Source organism: Platalea leucorodia (assembly GCF_965183815.1).
Source record: "Platalea leucorodia genome assembly, chromosome: Z".
Classification (NCBI taxonomy): domain Eukaryota; kingdom Metazoa; phylum Chordata; class Aves; order Pelecaniformes; family Threskiornithidae; genus Platalea; species Platalea leucorodia.
In genome coordinates, this window is record NC_138858.1 from 49,325,652 (window position 1) to 49,338,836 (window position 13,185).

General features: G+C 47.4%; 2 protein-coding genes across 9 annotated transcripts in view; both read left to right on the plus strand.

The window, feature by feature from the left end:
* Nucleotides 1–3,387: 3,387 nt before the first annotated feature.
* Nucleotides 3,388–6,723, plus strand: CKS2 (CDC28 protein kinase regulatory subunit 2). Its single transcript, XM_082336088.1, has 3 exons — nt 3,388–3,516; nt 4,935–5,062; nt 6,297–6,723. Exons 1-3 carry the CDS (start codon nt 3,458–3,460, stop codon nt 6,347–6,349), a joined length of 240 nt encoding a protein of 79 aa, XP_082192214.1. The 5' UTR covers nt 3,388–3,457; the 3' UTR covers nt 6,350–6,723.
* Nucleotides 6,724–8,095: 1,372 nt separating this feature from the next.
* Nucleotides 8,096–13,185, plus strand: part of SECISBP2 (SECIS binding protein 2) — a 30,285-nt gene continuing 25,195 nt past the window's right edge. For 3 of the 8 annotated variants that reach the window (XR_014230679.1, XM_082336142.1, XM_082336141.1), the window contains exons 1-2: nt 8,096–8,640; nt 12,425–12,686. Coding sequence is in view for 6 of the 8 variants with exons in the window: in XM_082336142.1 (XP_082192268.1) it covers nt 8,333–8,640; nt 12,425–12,686 (570 nt within the window). In the remaining 2 variants the exon portion in view is untranslated. Of the gene's footprint in view, nt 8,641–10,451; nt 10,598–12,375; nt 12,687–13,185 lie in introns of those variants that run through there. The other 5 variants (XM_082336143.1, XM_082336144.1, XM_082336145.1 and 2 more) reach the window with 5 other exon arrangements.

Genomic DNA, 13,185 nt, shown 5'->3' on the forward strand with positions numbered 1-13,185 from the left:
AGACAGCTCTGGAAGATCTCCAAGGATGGAGACTCCAGCAGCGCTCTGGGCAACCTCTGCCAGTGCCCCATCACCCTCACGGTAAAAAAAGTGTTTCCTGATGTTCAGGAGGCACATCCCATGTTTCAGTTTGTGCCCATTGCCTCTGGTCCTGCCACTGGACACCACTGGAAAGAGCCTGGCTCAGTCTTCTTTGCACCCTGCCTTCAGGTTTTTATATACGTTAAGGTCCCCCCTGAGCCTTCTCTTCTCTAGGCTGAACAGTCCCAGCTTTCTCAGCCTGTCCTCATAGGAGAGATGCACCAGTCCCTCCATCATCTTTGTGGCCCTTCGTTGGACTCTCTCCAGTAGCTCCCTTGTACTGGGGAGCCCAGAACTGGGCACAGTACTCCAGCAGTGGCCTCCCCCGTGCTGAACGGAGGGGAAGGATCACCTCCCTCAGTCTGCGGGCAACACTCCTCCTAATGCAGCTCAGGACACCATTGGCCGCCTTTGATGCAAGGGCACAGTGCTGGCTCCTGTTTAACTTGGTGTCCATCAGGACTCCCAGGTCCTTTTCTGCAAAACTGATCTCCAGCTGGGGGGTTCCCACCATGTACCGGTGCCTGTGGTTGTTCCTCCCAGGCGCAGGACTTTGCACTTCCCCTTGTTCAACGCCATGAGGTTCCTCTCAGCCGATTTCTGCAGCCCATCGACCTGGCAGCACAACCCTCTGGCATATCACCCACTCCGCCCAGTTTTGTGTCATTTGCAAACTTGCTGCAGGTACGCTCTGCCCCATTCTGCAGATCATTAATGACGATGTTGGACGGGATCAGGCCCGGTACTGACCCCTGGGGTACACCACTACTTACTGGCCTCCGACGGGACTTTGCGCCGCTGATCACCACCCTCTGGGCCCGGCCATTCACCTCGCTGTCTGCACATCCAGCCCATACATCAACAGCTTCTCTATGGAGATGTTATGGGAGACAGCGTCAAAAGCCTTACCGGAGCCTAGGTAGACTGTAACCACTGCTCTCTCCCTGGCTCTGCCAGGCCACTTCATCATAGAAGTTTAACAGGTTGGTCAAGCGTGACTTCCCCTTGGTGAATTGATAATGATTACTCCTGATGCTTTTCTTGTCCTTCATGTGCCTGGAAATGATCATCAAGCTTAACCATTTAACAAGCTTATTACTTTATTTCGGTAATTTTACAAATGATATCCCTAACGTTAAGGTTTTCATTTTAGGAAAAAGATACCAAATTAATAGTGGACCTTAACAAATTAACAAATTCCTGGTATTGTTGCATTATTTATCATTCACCAATGTCTTCAAGTCTTGTCGGGAAAAAGAAATGATGAAAGAGGAAGCTGAAATGGCACTCCAGTACTTAATAAGATCTCCAAACCCTGGATTACTAAAACCAGTATGTTAGTTTTGTTAGCTCTACCAGTTGCCTGGCAAATACAGTTGTTTAATCCTAAGGAACATGGATTTTCAAAGTAATTTGAGGGATCTCAAAGAAAATTGGATGCATGTCTGCCTAAGAATCCTTTTAATCCTCCTCAAAATTGTGATTTGTAAGAGTATTTGCAATAGAAGGAAAAGTTGCTTTGAAGGGACTACAAGCTTTCACTTCTGAGTGAACGCAAAGGAGGCTTATGCATAGGCTTCCATAAAGGTCAATTTTGTCTCATGTTCAAGATGCGCGAGATAAGCTGAAAGGTTATAAAAAAGGCACATAGACGAAACATCTTCCGTCCAGCAGAACCCCTTTGTCAGGGTGGTTTGATCTTTCTTTCCATTATTATACAACGCCATTCCTAACAGAGATTACTGCGTACTCTCTGCCTTAAGTATTCAAAAATAACCATTGTGCTGCCTAAAACTAAGCTAAAAAAACCCCTATACTGTTTTGAATAATCACCCAATACCTTAGAAAACTTGCAGGTGGTTTGTACTTGTACAATTATACTGGAATTGATATTCCTGCCAAGAATCTTTGTTAATGAAAGGAATTTCACACATTTAACTACACCAGTACAAAAATACTGACTTCATTGTGCCCGTAAATTACCTGTGTCAACATGCCTTAAGATGCAGTCCAGTTGAGTGAAAAATATTAGTGCTGGATTATGATAAGCACTCCTTTCAATGGTTATAAGGTGTGAGACTGGTTTAAACCTAAGCATTTAAGACATCAGGCCGCAGTACCAGTAAAAACAATGCTGCTAAAACTAATGATCCCTACCCATGCATGTGTGCCAGCACTTGTGCCTCACATGACTTCAATTTTTTTTTCCCCATCAGAACAGTTTTCAGACAGATGTATTACATGATCACAGACAATCCCCGTGTTTCTGGTAGCACCATGAAAGCAGAAAAATAAACTAGTCGTCTCTTACTACAGAGGCCCAACAAGGAGAGGAGACGGCAGCACACCGTAGGCAGCGGGCAGAGAGCGTGAAGAAGAAAGCAGTGGCGAGCTTGCCCTTTCTGGCAGCATTCCCACTAGGCTTGTATCATCTCACAGGGCAACCACACCCAAGAACACCCGCTGGAGTTTAGGAAAGCACAGAATTCAGCATTCACCTACTGAAAAAGCCTGACACCAAAAATAACACTCAAATCCTAGGAACTGCAGTGCATTGTATCAAATCCTGGCAAGTTGCTACGTATGTTTTACCACGGAAGTATTTACTGTGCTATTTTGCTGTGTAGGATTGCTTGTAAGCTGAAATCCTGTCCACAGACCCCACACAGCTCTGAAAACACCTGCACCCCATGTTTATTTTCTGTTTGCACGCTGAGCAAGCAGCACTCCAAGTACTACGGACGCTACGGCCTTTACAAGTCAGGGGAGCAGCCGTCTTCGTCGAACAGCCATAACCCAGCACGCCGTGAGTTCACAACACCTACCCAGCCCCAGGGATGCGGCACACCAGCGGCACCGCGGCACGCGTTTAACTTAAACCTTTATTAAAGCTTTATGAGGAGGCGGGAGAAGGCTCCCTCCCGCTGCTTGCCGTGAAACATGCCCCCAGGGCAGGGCGCTGCAGCGCGAGACGGCCACCGCTAACGGCTCCGCACACGCCCAGCCTAGAACCTGCTGGAACCGCCCCGCCCCGGCCGCGGCTGGCCAATCACCGCGCCCTGCGCCTCACGCCCGCCCCCTCGGCAGCGCCCCCCCGCCCCGCCGGGCCGCGCTCCCAACCGTCACCGCCTGACGTCAGGCCCCCCTGCAGCTTCCGGCGATTGGTGGCAGGGCGAGCGCTCGGGTCACGCGGCGGCGCGGCGGGCGCGGCGGCGCGGCACGCTATTGGCTGGCCGGGCAAGGCCAATGAGAGTCGAGCTGTTAGATTCAAACCGAGCGGGGCGCGGAAGCGGCGGTTAGTCTGCGGGGCTGTCCGTGAGGAGAGCTGCTACGGCCGTTACTGCTCCTCCCGTCGCCACCGCCGCCGCCTCTCGCCATGGCCCACAAGCAAATCTACTATTCCGACAAGTACTTTGACGAGCAGTACGAGTACCGGTAGGAGGCTGTGGGAGAGCGCGGGGGGGCCGGCTGAAGGGGCCGGGAAGGGGCTCCCGCCGGCCCTTTGGCGGGGGGCGGCTTGGGCAGGCGCCTCTCCTGGGGCCTGCGCGATGCCCTCAGGGAGGAAGCTCCGCCGGCGGCGGCAGCGAGCGTGGCTCTGGCGCCCGAGGGGCCTAAGGCCTGCGGGGAGGGGCCGTGCCTTGCCTCTTCATGGCGGGTTTTGGCGTGGGAGGCGGCTGCGGCAGGGCTGGGCTCGGGCCGCGCTGCTGGCGGGGAGCGCTCGGCGCCTGCGGACGAGAACTGGGTGGGGACCGCGGCGGAGGGCATGGGGGGCGGCCGGCCCCATCCGTCCCGCTGGCGGCGCAAGCGCTAACGGCGCGGGGGAGGGCCGGCGCCTCTCCGGCGGGAGGAGGGTCTAGGCCGCCTGGGCGGCCTCGGGCCCTGCCGCCTCATTCGCGTAGGCGGCGTAAGAAGGTGGAGCGGGGAGATGGGCCCCTTGTCCCCAGAACGCTCTGTACAGCTAAGGGTAACATCTTGTACTGTCTCAATTCGAGCTCGCGATGTGGATGAGGCATGCATTTTGATTACCGCATCAGCTCTGAAGGCGCTTCATAAGTCCACGTCAAAACATAGTACTAATAAATGCAGTTTGTAAAGCCTTCGAGGCAGTGCTCTTTCTGCCAGTTTTCAAAGCTCTGCTATAGCACCAGTCAGTTCTGGATTAGAACTAATACTGTTGAAGTTCAGTCCTCTGGGCTTACTTGAAAGCACTACTACAAATCAGGCCTTTTTTTTCCTCTAAGTGTCCCTCTTACCAGCTAACTCTAACGATCTCAAAAAACAGATTGAATACTTCGCTTTCTATTAAGTGATAAAGGAACTTGCAGATGTGGAGAGCAGGCTGCATGTTTCTCCTCAGCTGACATCATGCTCTTACGTGGTGTTAGTGTTCACCCTTTCTAAACCAGTACTGTAATCTCTGTGGAAAACATACTGTTGGTTACAAAATGCAAAATACAAACGAGTGATTTTATCAATCATTCTAAAAGTCCAAAGCCCTTATTTTTCAAATAGCTGATATGACGGCCAATTGCCAGGAAGACATACTTCTATACAAGTAGCATGATTAGAGCATACAGCGGTATTAAACTCTTCTACGAAGCAAGTTGAGTGTTCCAACGTACAGTTGCATTACAGATGTAATGTTTAGTAGACAAAGTGAACTTAAAACTGGATTCTGGGACAGATGCTTCATAATCAAAGTAGCGGTGTCAGCACCCTAGGCTGCTTTATAGGGGATGCTGGTATTCATAACTGAACTTGCTTACTGTCTTTCAGTTTAGATCTGTGCAGGTTTTCAAGTGTACACAGGCATTAGTGTATGTAGCTTGTGTTTAATAATTAAACCTCTACAGGCACGTGATGCTGCCAAGAGAACTTTCAAAACAAGTGCCAAAATCCCATCTAATGACTGAAGAGGAGTGGAGACGACTTGGTGTTCAGCAAAGTCTTGGCTGGGTTCACTATATGATCCATGAGCCAGGTAAGCACATCTGAGCAGAATTAGATGAACAAAAGGGTCTAAAATATTAACTGCCTGGTGCTCAACTGAAGTGTGTAGTGCATAATCGCTCCTGCTGTGGAATCCGGATGGAATACACTACTGAATGTTTAGACTCCTCTTTATCTTCTTGCTATTTTAACTGTTTGGCAACAAAGGCAACGTAACAGCCATTATTTTAAACCTTTACATCTTGCTCCCACAACTGCAAAGTGCTAGCCTTGTCCTAAGTATGTGTGATCTGTCAGTAGACAAAACATGCCAGACTGGAAACTGTTCCTACCTGTGCCTATAGAACTACGCTTCTTTGTGAGCTCTTGAATAATGTTACTATCTCGGGGACTGAACCAAACTTTATGTAGCAGCATATCTTTAAATCATAAAGCTGACAAACCTACTTTTTGTACCAAAACTTAATAGATGCTTACCTATACAAGGTCCTGTATTAATGCTCTGAAAAGTCTACAGTATAGTTCAAACTCTAGTTATACAGTTTACTAAAAGCAGCACTTAAAAAGTCTTTCACTTAATGGGGTACAAAGCCCTAAAACTCTACCAGCTAGGGTGTACTGAAAACAGCCATTCAAGACAACTTACCACCGACAAGCCTGACTAAAAAGTAACTGGTGATAGGTGAATTGCAGCAGCATGGAGTTCCAAGTATCTGAAGAACCAGGTGAAGAATTTGGTATAACCTTCCAGTGTTACCCTTACCTGGGCACCTTTGATACTGTGGGCTGTTTTAGAGGAGTTTACAATTAATCAGATCAATAATAATATAAGCTGGTTGTATTAACTAAAGCAGCTTTTGTTGATGTTTGACACTACGTACCTAACAAGGACAGCATCAGCATTTTGTTAATCGAAGTTACAGTAATAAAGCTCATCAAATACCCCAATGTAGAGAGACAGAGTTAGTACCACTACTAACTAAAAATACTCTGTATTTTTTTTCCAGTATTTCCTTCCTGTAAGCATCTTAAGATACTGCCAACATTTGGTATAAAACTTACAAAAGCACCTGTTTGACTATTGCAAGGTTACTGCAAAGCTGGTCTGTAGATACTACACATGGGGCCACATTTGTGGATTTCTTAATCTGTTTATTATTTGACAGCAAGTTTCAACTATTGTTCAAGACTTCTTAAATGGAAGAAATCCTTGTAATCAAGACTTAGGTGACAGACTGACACTTTGTTAAATTTTATTTCCACAGAACCGCATATTCTTCTCTTCAGAAGACCTCTTCCAAAGGATGAGCAGAAATGAACCATTGTCTATAAATCTCCTAAATCTTCTGGAACTATGTATATGAGTGTATATATGTTGGTAGTATTCAGTGAATACTTTAAAATGTACAAAACATACATCCATACCTGTGCATGAGCTGTATTATTCACAGCAACAAAGCTCAGTCAAATGCAATTCCAAGTAGGCTGCTATGGTGTTCAAAGAGTGATGAAATTATCTTTTTTACTGTTAATGTAAGTGCCTATCTGACTTTTCAGTGAATTTTGTTCGTTAAATTTTACATATTGCATGTTCTGACTAGATGATCACTTGTTACCTGTGTTCAATAACTTTTGCACTCAGCTTTTCTGCTGAAGTGCAGTATATTCAAATCCACTAGCTCACCTGTTCAGTAGTAGGCATAAAGAAATAAACTCTATTTTTAATGCTCTATAAAACCTAAGTGTCTAGAGTTCTAATTCACCAGACAAGGCAAATATTCATTGTCTAACATGTTAAGAGTACCTACTTCAGAAAAAAATTAACCTATTTTGTTTCTCTGCAAGAATTATTTTGCCCTACATGCCAAAGTTCCTAACCCTGGTTTGAATTGGGAACTGCAGGCGATCTGAAAAGAAAGCTGGCAGTGACAGGTAATACTCAGACTAGTGTCTGACATGCTCCGGTTACGGGACTCTGTAGCTGATGTAGGTTATAATGGGATTAATTATTCTGCAATGTCTACTTGGCATCCTACTTCTCATGAGGTGTCCGGTGATAGGACACAAGGGAATGGCTTAATGCTGCGTCAGGGGAAGTTCAGCGTAGGCATTGGGAAAAAGTTATTCACTGAGAGGGTGGTCAAGCACTGGAACAGGCTGCCCAGGGAGGTGGTCATGGCCCCAAGCCTGTCGGTGTTCAAGGAAACAGTTTGGACAATGCTCTTGGAGGTGGGATTTAACTTTGAGGTTGCCCTGTATGGAGTCAGGAGTTGGACCATCCAGCAGCTCACCTTTGCGGGCACACGGCTCGCTAAAAGGGCTGGCCAGAGCATCGCTGTATTAGCCCTGACCTCGTATACTGTGAGGAGACCGAGACTGGCCTACAGCCAGCAGCTGCTTTTGTCAGATGAAAAGTTGGACTTGATCGTTGTGGATCCCTTCCAACTCAGGATATTCAATGATGACTTGGTATTAACCTGCCTTAAGGTGTTCAGCAGTACTTAATATTTTATAGGGATATTTTTATGCTTGTTTGATTTACTTTGGATGGCCTTGATCTGACAAGGTCAGAGGTAATACATTGCATCAAAAGGGTCACTGTGGCATCTTGGGACGCTGTGCTAGTAGCCACACAATCAGATTTTTCAAAAAGGTGCTTCAGTATACTTGGTGTTTGAATCCCTCTGTGTGGTACCAGCGGTTGTGTCTGGGTCATTTCAAATGCAAGCCAGCATTACGACTGTGTAGGATGTGGAAGGCCAATGGAAACGGGAGTATCTGCACGTGGCTTAACTGAACATGCTCTCCCTGCGTCACGTGTGAGGGCAACTGCGGTTGTTACCACGACGGACAGAGGCAAGTAACCTGCCAGGTGTGGTGAGGGAAACGACCCTCGTGGTCTTCCCTCCGAAGCTGCCGGAGACGCCTGTCTCGGTGGCGGTCAGTACCAGGCTGCCGGGGCCGCAGCGCAAGGCTCTGCAGCCTCGCCCCGCCCCCGCGGCGGGGCCCTCCGAGAGCCCAGCAGGCGCCGCCCCTACAGGAACCGCCCGCAGGAGTCCGCCTGAGCGGAGCCTCAGCCGCGCTCTCCCCAGGGCTCTGCCACCCGAGTCCTGCGTGTGGGCTTTCGACGTCCCGCCGCCGCCGGCGGTCCGTGAAGGGCTCCCTGCGATCGGCCGCCTGTCGGTGCCTTCCGCCCCGCCTCCCGGGGGACGAAGACCGGCTGCGCGCCGCGGCGGGGCCGAGCCCCCGGCGCTGCCAGTACCGGTTCCCCCAGCCGCTCAGCGGGGGCTGCTCTTCGCGCATGCGCGGCCCCCTGGCCTGCCCGCCTGACGCCCGCCGGTTACGTCACTGTGCCGTAAACGCCGGCTGCTTCCTGAGGAAACCCTCCCCTGCGGCGGCTGCCCCGGCCGCTGCGGCCCCGCCCCGTGCCCCCGGCCTGGGCCGCGGGGGCGGGACCGACCCGCCACCGCCCCTCGCCCTCCGCGGCGGCGTCATCGCGGCGCGCCGCTGCGTCGGGGCCGGGGCCGGGGCGGCGGGGGCAGCGGGGAGCGGCGGGGCGCCCGCGCCATGTCCGCGGAGCGGCGGCCGGGCTCGGGCCCAGGCGGCGAGGTAAGGGCGGCGGCAGCAGCTCCTCGCAGTCCCCCGCTCCCTCCCCGCCTCCTCCCGGCCCCCTGTGTAACGGGGGCGCGGAGCCGCCTCCAGCGAGCCGCCGCCTCCGCCCGCCGTGGGAGCCGCGGGCGGCCCGCGGCGCTGCCGGGGCCGGCGGCGGGCTGCCTTCCTCTCACCCGGCGGCCGGGCCGGCGGAGGCCGGGGTCTGCCCGCGCAGGGGCGGCCCCGCCGGGCCGAGCGCTCCGCCTGCCCGCGGGCCTCCGCCGGGGCGGGACGGGTGGCCGGCACCGCGCCTTCCCTCAGCCTCTGGTTCGGGGCAGGGGAGAAGAGCCCCTCCCGAGGGGCAGCAGCGGGGCGGGGGGGAGCCGGGGCCGATGCACAGCGCCCCGCTTCCCGCCGCTGGTGGGGGGGACGCCCAGGCGTTGCCGCTTCCAGCGCGCCCGGGTCGAGGGAGCGGGGAGCGCCGCGGGGGCGGGCAGCCCGTCCGGTCGCTTCAGAGACGGGTGCGCGAATTCTCACCCGTAACAACGGCGGTGCCTTGCACCCGGGCTCCGCTCCGTCCCGGGCGCTGGGTCTTTAAAGTTAGTGATTGATGAGCTTGCAGTCACGGGTGCTGCCTGCTGCGCCTTTAGCGAATACGGTATTCTCGGTAATTGGTCAATAACGCTTTGCGTTAATTACCTCCCAAGCTTACGTTTTTCGTATACGTTAGTGTGCTTAACTGTGCAAATTTCGCCTTTTATTTGTCACTGTTATAGTGGATGTTCATTGTTTATTTGGATCTGCTGGTTAATTCAGAAACGGAAGAGTTTGCAGTTATTTGTAATGTGCTTTAGGCTGTCAGAGCTCTTTAAATGTTTATAACACAAGTGACTGCTGCTGTAGGATGCAGGGAGTCTGGTTTATATGCTCAAGCGTTGAAATTATCGTTCAAATATTTTTAAAAGCCTTGTGTGCAATTTAGTCATTGAAACTGGCTTTGACAAGTGAAGAAAATCCCAGTTTTCGTGTAGTGTGTCAGTTACCCGAAAATACATGATCAGCTACAGGAACGACTTGTGGCATGTATTAGAGTGAGTAAAGCAGTGTAACACAAAATGGCAATAAATACTTTGAGTCTCATTTCAATGTCCTTCCATATATACATATCCAGTTCAAGTTGATGGTAATTCAGAACAAATGGAAGATTTGTCCTAATAGATTTGTGTTGTGCCAAAAATGAGAAGGCTATACAATTAAGTATTGATTTCAGACAGACTACCTTAAAACACAGATGTACACAAAGCTATTATTCTTACATACTTCCAGAGTTTGATTTTACAGTAGTGCTAGCATGTGTTATGAGCTTTAGCTTATGTTGTTCAAATCTAAAGTAAGAACTCGTATAATGCTGTTTACTGCATCTTTTGTTAAGCAAGCCTATGTCCCTTCCATAACTGACCTTTTTGAGTATTGACTTTTAGCTTGTATTGTTAAAATCTAAAGCAAGAATTTGTATATTAGCGTTTACTGCATCTTGTGTTCAGCAAGCTTCCGTCCTTTCCGTAACTGACCTTTGTGAGTATTTCGTGATAAATGTGGGTACTAAAGGAAATAACATTCCAGAACAGTCACATTTCTCTTAGAAGTCCTTGGGTTTGTTTTTCCCTTTTCCTCCATTTCCTTTTGGTGAGCTTTATTATTTTGCATGCTTTGTTAGAAGAGAGCAAACTAACACTTACCTATGACAGTTAAGCTCATAAGGATGACTGTTTTTCACTGATAACATTAATCTCCAAATGCGTGTAGCCAAAAAACGTTTTGTTTCTCAGGGCATCAAGTTGTCAGCAGAAGTCAAACCATTTGTTCCAAAACATGCGGCGGTAACTGTGGCATGGTCAGAACCCTCAGAAGCATGTGTCTTTCCTAGGTACTTAACTACATGCTACCCATTTGTTCAGGAACCATCTTTGGATAAGTATGTATATTTTCTGCATCTTATTTCTTGGGGGATTTTAACCTTCCAGTTTTGGACATTGAATACTCTTACAAACTCAAAGCTCTGATACATTAATATTTTAACTGTAGAAACGCTTGTGCGTTGTCTTCATAATGTATGTTTTTGTATTTATGTTCTTCGGGCATATATCTGGTACCTTGTCTCTTGCTCCCGAGGGCCTGTATTGTTATAGAGCATTTAGGAGGATTTGTTGGTCTCTAATGATTGATCTGGTTCATTAGTGCTTTGGAAGGAACTGAACCCAGTCCTTAGGTGAAAGAATGTTTGTGCGAAAGAATGGTTGTCATAACAAGGCTGGGGTAAATATAGTTGTATAAAAGGAAGAGGAAGATCCTTCAAGAAGGTTTTTCATGCTATAAAACATTTGAATACTGTATGGGGCTCCTCTTGGATCCCCTCTCCACAACCTGCGCGTCCCCAGGAAGGCAGTTTTAGTAAGAATGCTATAGGTTTCTGAAGTTTTTTTCTAATAAGGCCTGAAAAAAAAGACATTCGTGATAGACTTATAAAAGTATTGTTAACCCCAGAGCAAGCTAGAAAAAAGCCTACAGAGTAGGATAGGAAATAATCGAGTTTTGTAAGAATCTTGTGGTGTTACATAGTTCTCTAGTTGCTTCTCAGAACTCTAAGCATTGGATTAATTTTGCAATTACTGTAAAGTTATTGGTGCATCCGAAGAAGTTCAGTTAGAGCCTTAGTGAACACATTCATTGTAGGCCTTAATTTTGCCCTACAGGAAATCTCAGTATTTTCAACCCATTTTGATTTGTAATAGAAATTTAACATTGAGGTGAGTATGGCCTGTTCTATGCATTAGGAAAAACACAGCATATAGCATTAAATGAATTAGCATTAGAAAAAAACCCAGCAGAGAGCAGCAATGTTCCGATTAATGTTTTGCCTTGTTGGGACTGAGCCATAGTTATTTTTTTGACTCTCATTTGTTACTTTTCTTACCTGTGTGTAAACTACGATTGTAAGAGTTGTTTTGACTACAGTCTATCAGAATTGCAACAGGCAGTAAGAAGGGTGTTACCTGCGTTCTCTGGTTCTGATGGGAAAGCCTCTATGTTTTCCATTACATACCCAAGATTCAGAGCTTGGCTACTTCGTGGTGATCAGCTTTAAAAACTAAGTGCAGCTTTCTTAAGCTGAGAAATTTCCTTTCTCCCTAATCAAATTTGGATCTCAGCATATAGTTTCTGTACAAAGTGTAGGAGGAAATTAGAAGGGAACTTTGAGTATACATTTGAAGAAAAAAGGCATGCCCCAGCCATGTTGTGTTTTCATAAACTGTGATGATTAAATGCAGGTCAGTTAATGGCTGTCTTATAATTCTGTATTGTATTTCATACATGTCTTGTACCCCATAAGATGCTATACTCCTACTTCATTATTATGGCATTTTAAGACAGGTTTTACTCTTCAATGTTTGTATTTTTTCAGTCAAGTATATAATGCATGTCAAGTAGTAATACTGTGCTTTTGGTTTGTTTCACAAGAAAAAGCCTACCAAAAATAAGTATGAAAAATCTTGATAACCTTAAACAGAAATGAGGACTATAACTGCAAATCAGACTAGCTGTGAAACTTAGAAACAGATAACATCTGTGTTTTAAAATACTTGCTAAACTGCATGGTTTCCCAAAACAAAATTCATTCTTTTTAAAGCAGTCTGTAGCAGTGAGTAAATACTTAATTGAAGCAACATGGAATCATTCTCTTTTGAAATACAGCTTTCTTGTTAAACAAATTCTTCAGCCAAGGAATGATACGTTTATCTAGGCAACAAGTATATGCTGAAGATTTGCCCTGGGATGACTTCTCATCTCTTTCTCAATGTCCATCACATAGTGTTGTGGGAGATCCTGCCTTCCGTGAATACTCCAGCTGCTCTTACTCACCTGATGTTGTTTCAAATGTATATCCAGTAGCTGGCTCACAATATCATTCTAACAACTCAACACACTATAATGGTTCAGGAATAGTCAGTGAATCTGCTGAGCAAACGTATCCTATCAGACAAGAAAGTAAGAATCTTTCAAAGGTGAGCAAATACATGTTTTTTAAAAATTAAAACTAAATTCTTATTTTAAATCAATCTTTCTAAATGTTTGGTTTGTTTTTTAAAGTGAATAATCACTCTCTGTTCTTGCAGTGACAATGAATGGCATTTAAAGAGGATGGTAGTAATGTCCCCAACTTCAGATTTCAAAAAAGTTCATGGAATTCTACAGTTCAGATTAATACAATTTTTCAAGCGGTGTTTTTGGAACATGAGGGGAATTTAATTCTTTTTCCACAGAAAGCAGCATCTGGAAAAAAAAAAAAAAAAGAAAAGACCATTCGTTTGTGAACTATGCTTTCCTTTGTTCACTAGGCTTGGAGGGCGGGGTGGAAAGGGCTTTTTTTGAGCCCAGTGGCAGCTTCCATGAACCTGAGTTAAAAGGGACCTAGTGGCTGTAATTGGCTACGTGGCTGATAAGTGATGAGACCACATCTGTTGTTGAAGGATTTCCAAGGCCTGCTACAGGTAGAGAACAATC

Excerpts from the sequence above, each read along its gene's own strand:
- CKS2 (XM_082336088.1), top strand. The coding sequence starts at position 3,458 with ATGGCCCACAAGCAAATCTACTATTCCGACAAGTACTTTGACGAGCAG. Across the intron at positions 3,517-4,934 it reads GACGAGCAGTACGAGTACCG|GCACGTGATGCTGCCAAGAG; the intron begins GTAGGAGGCTGT and ends AAACCTCTACAG. Across the intron at positions 5,063-6,296 it reads CTATATGATCCATGAGCCAG|AACCGCATATTCTTCTCTTC; the intron begins GTAAGCACATCT and ends TTATTTCCACAG.